Genomic DNA, 5,000 nt, shown 5'->3' on the forward strand with positions numbered 1-5,000 from the left:
AACAAACAAATACAGTAACAACAACGTTAGAATACGAACGCAATCTCTTCGTTTTTAATTTTACTTCATTACACACTAAAACAGAAGTATAATGAAAGTTATGATCTCATAATTGTAAGAGTGATCAACTAATGACATTTTGACCTATCTGTAATGATAATAATGTTCTAAGGCTCACATTACATTGGCAGTAATGATTTCGTAACAGTAATAATGATAAGGCATTTTTATTATCTGATTTAATCAGCTCAAATTAAATAACAAATTATTAGAAAACAGTAATGTTAATTTTACACAGGGTGACGACGACAGTTAAGGGGGAGTCAAGTCTCGAGGGGGGGGGCAGTTAACTGTGCAAATTGTGCGAGGAACGAGGGAGAGTTATGACCTCTTATAAATGGTGACGGTTGCGATCTCTCTTTGTATCTGACTGGATCTGGATCGTTTACCGTTTCAACTCATTCCTGAGCTTGACTATGGCCCGCACCAAGCAGACCGCCCGCAAGTCCACGGGAGGGAAAGCCCCTCGCAAGCAGCTGGCCACCAAGGCCGCCCGCAAGTCCGCCCCTGCGTCGGGAGGCGTCAAGAAGCCCCACCGCTACCGCCCCGGCACGGTGGCCCTTCGGGAGATCCGTCGCTACCAGAAGTCCACGGAGCTGCTCATCCGCAAGCTGCCCTTCCAGCGCCTCGTCAGGGAGATCGCGCAGGACTTCAAGACGGACCTGCGGTTCCAGAGCGCGGCCATCGGGGCGCTGCAGGAGGCCTCCGAGGCTTACCTGGTGGGCCTGTTCGAGGACACCAACCTGTGCGCCATCCACGCCAAGAGGGTCACCATCATGCCCAAGGACATCCAGCTGGCCAGACGCATTCGCGGAGAAAGGGCCTAGAGCGACCTAAGGCTCGGCTGACGGAGGTCGCGGCGGGATGTGTCGTCGGCGCCGCCTCGTGGGACCGTGGTGCCACGCCTTCTGCTCTCAGTTGACAATATATCCTTGATGTCCGCCGATCATCTTCGCTTGTTAAGCTTTGATTTGTTAAATGTATATAGAGTCTTCATCTTGTTATCCGTTTCATATATATTTCCGACATATCAAATTATCATTTGAAATATCTCCAGTTCCCATAAAATGTTATGACAATATATATGCACGTTTATCTGTCGCACTTTTAGATGTGCCCCTCAATACGTTTAAAGTATACTATATAATACTAGCTCTAAAATCCACGCCAGAGCTGAATATTTACATGAAAAATAATAAGTTTATATAAAACCGAAAACATGATGCAGGTCTGGCGGTCCACGAGAGACAGACCACAGAAACAAACCATTTCCCTTTACTCAGTTGAATGAAAGGGAAGACAGCAACAGACAGAAGGGCCTAGTTTTTTTGTTTTTTGCGATTTTGCAGATCTGTGGACTTCATGATAAGGGAAGCAAAATGCAAGAAAACTACTACTCCTTTCTCAATCAATTCCTCCATGGTATAAGGTAACACAAAAATACGCTGTACGGGATGATCTACAAAACATTACATAATACCTCTCCTGAGAATCCTTGGATGAAGCAGAAATAAAAGTTCAAAAGATATCAGGGAGAAATGTAAAAATACAGAAGACAAAACTCCGGAGTCTGCAGAGGAAAAGACTAAAGCGCCAGCAACAGATAACATCCAATCTAGCAAACATATAATAATGAAAACACACATAAGAAATGAACAGAAGAAGAATATATAAGTGTATGTATAATGTGAGAAGGAGTAATGTATGATTTTATGTGACTAGACCTTCTGACTGCTATTAGCCTTTGACGATGTTTATAAGGCGGACTCATAATATTTAATGAACACAAATTTGCCATTAACGATTGATATTTCTCTTCGGTAATCTAAGCATTGGTGTATGTATATCCGAGTGACATACCTAAATTTCCGTTTAATGACTTCGCAAAACAAAAGTCCCTGCTGGACAGTTGCAATCCCTGTTTCAAAATCACCGAGCAGCACTGGGTCTCACACTGTTTGTTGTCATTGCCCTCGGTAATGTTGTGATATATCACCTTTTATCTCCTACCCCATTCCTCATCAGTTATGCGAAGTTAAAAAAATAAATATTGAAAGCTTAATTCTAATGCTTCACATATGTAAGAAATTAATTCTAGTTAAGGAATAAAGAATTTAGACATTGCTTTTACAAAAATAAAGAAATAAAGTATTGTTTCTGATACGAGAAATTGGAATTAAAACATTGTTTCTTCGGTAATTAACAGAAAATAAACATTATTGTTGCAATATGCATGGGAAACACATTATTGCATGCCTTTTAATAAAACATCAGAGAGAATCTGTAGAGGACAGTGTAAATCGCATATTAGTATCAGCGTCTTTCATCTTGTTCCTGCCTTTGATTTCCACACAAAGGAAATTCAAGAAACCAGCTTCGCAACAGTTAGTTAAGGAGGGAGGTGGTAACCGCATAAAAAAAACACTGTGTGAGGGCATGGGATATTCATTCACAAATTTGGCAAAAGATTTCTCTTCATTCTGCTAATGATAATCCTCAGCTAGGGTTTAATCTTCGCTCGATGGAAGAAATTCGAACCTCGCTACTGTTTGCCACTTCCTCGAGCGTTTCATCAACAGTCAGAATTGTTTAATTATCTTTCATTCATTAACATTAGCATTATTAAATATTGACTTGCTCGTCCATTCGCTCATTCATCAATTTATTTAAATTAATTCATCAACTGACTCTTATTCATAGAAAGTGCCTAATTAACCCCCCCCCCCTCCCCCCCGGAACAACATCATTACCCCTAGTTTGAGAAACGTACCAGAAAGCGACTCTGGCTTGACCGGCGAGCGAAAGATTACGACGAGCAGAAAAGAAATAATAGGTCGATCGTTAAATACTAAAGAAAAAAAGAAAACGAAGCGAAATAAGAGTGAAAAGTGAGAGTAATCTCTGCATAATCGGTTAGTCGGTCTGTCATCTCCGTTGCGACATTACAGTAGTTGGTTAGTCGAGGTATAAAGTAAAGGCAGAAATTTGCGTTGTGCGCCAGTGTTTATCGCATTATTTTGCTGACGGCATTTCTCAGAAACTGAGAATAATTTCATAATTTCTATTTACAGTATATTTACAGTATTACACACACACACGCATACGTGTGTGTGTGTGTGTGTACATATACATCTGTATGTGCTACGTATATGTATATATATATAATTATACATAATTATAAATATATATAATCATACATATTTATATATGTGTGTGTGTGTGTAAATATATATATATACATATGTAAATATACATGTGTAAATAAATATATACATATATATATATATATATATATATATATATATGTGTGTGTGTGTGTGTGTGTGTGTGTGTGTGTGTGTGTGTGTGCGTGTGTATATATTTGAGTATATATATATATATATATATATATATATATATATATATATATATACATGTATATATATAAATATATATATATATATATATATATATATATATACATTTGTGTGTGTGTGTGTATATATAAATACAAACGCACATTCTCACACAAAGACACACACATACATACCCATATATATATATATATATATATATATATATATATATATATATATATATATATATTATACATACACACATACACAAACATATATATACATATATATATGTATACATATGTATATATATGTATGTATATATGTATATATACATATATATGGGTATTTATATTATATAAACATATATATGTATGTATATATGTATATACATATATATGGATATTTACATATATATATGATATATATATATACGTATATATACAATGTGTGTGTGTGTGTGTGTGTGTGTGTGTGTGTGTGTGTGTGTGTGTGTGTGTGTGTGTGTGTGTGTCTATATGAGTGTGTTTGTGTACACACGCATATATATATATATATATATATATATATATATATATATATATATGTATATATATATATATATATATATATATATATATATATATACATAGACATATAATATATATGTCTGTGTATGCATACACATACATATAAAGATAGATGTAGACAGAAAGATACTGCATACTACATTCGTTTGAACATATTTTTTTAATATGTATTGTAACGATATTTAGTATTTTTTTGTTTTATCATTCCAGTCTTTATGGAGAAATCTAAACATTGTGTTGTAGTTAGTTGATTAAAATTGCAATGGCTTCCGTTATGAAATTCGACTCATAGTATAAAGCTCATAATGATCGTTCAAACAACATCTACTGACATTTGCATTTGATTAATGCAAGCAATTATTATTTTTACTGACATATAGTTTTCCTGATGTTATAAATGTCACATATATACATATATATACATACAGAGAGAGAGAGAGAGAGATACTTATGTATTTCTGGATATATATATGTATATATACATGCACACATATACATACATATGTATACACTACTCTCGCATTTTGGTTCTGTTACTTGGTATATCCAGATGGAAACGTGATATGATGAAAGGTAACCAGAAATTTGTTAAGAAAGTTATTGTTTAGCATTTGAAGGTTTTTATCATCTGATTCACTGTTTCCATTTTTCATGAATTGGAAATAAAATGCAATAAGAGTCATTGAAAGTTTCAGGTAGATTAGGCTAAAAAAAAAAAACTCTTTCGTCTAGCCTCGCTTTGGTTGTGGTTCCTGCTGCTTCGTTACTTCAAACAATCATTACTTGACCAATCTATCGCAATTTTTATCACCAGGTTTACAAGGAGTGAGTCATTTTTTTCAAGCAAATTAATTTTTTAATGTAACTAGAAAATGTTTTTTTTTTTTTTTTTTTTTTTTTTTTTTTCAATCTATTTAACCATTTATCGCTGAAGAACAGTTGTGATAACTTGAATTACCTGAGTTTTATTTGTTATAAAGTATGGTCCCTCAGTATGGAAGACAGGGTGAGAGTTGTTGTTCTCCACGAATAAGGC

General features: G+C 35.0%; 1 protein-coding gene across 1 annotated transcript in view; it reads left to right on the forward strand.

Moving 5' to 3' along the window:
• The first annotated feature begins 476 nt into the window (after positions 1-476).
• The window catches only part of LOC125026925 (histone H3-like centromeric protein CSE4), a 6,912-nt gene continuing 2,388 nt past the window's right edge, over positions 477-5,000 (forward strand). Inside the window, exons 1-3 of the mRNA XM_047615529.1 lie at positions 477-881; positions 1,956-2,036; positions 2,335-2,444. Of these exons, the coding sequence (XP_047471485.1) occupies positions 477-881; positions 1,956-2,036; positions 2,335-2,444 (596 nt within the window). The remainder of the gene's footprint in view (positions 882-1,955; positions 2,037-2,334; positions 2,445-5,000) is intronic.

Source organism: Penaeus chinensis, chromosome 7, assembly GCF_019202785.1.
Source record: "Penaeus chinensis breed Huanghai No. 1 chromosome 7, ASM1920278v2, whole genome shotgun sequence".
NCBI lineage: Eukaryota > Metazoa > Arthropoda > Malacostraca > Decapoda > Penaeidae > Penaeus > Penaeus chinensis.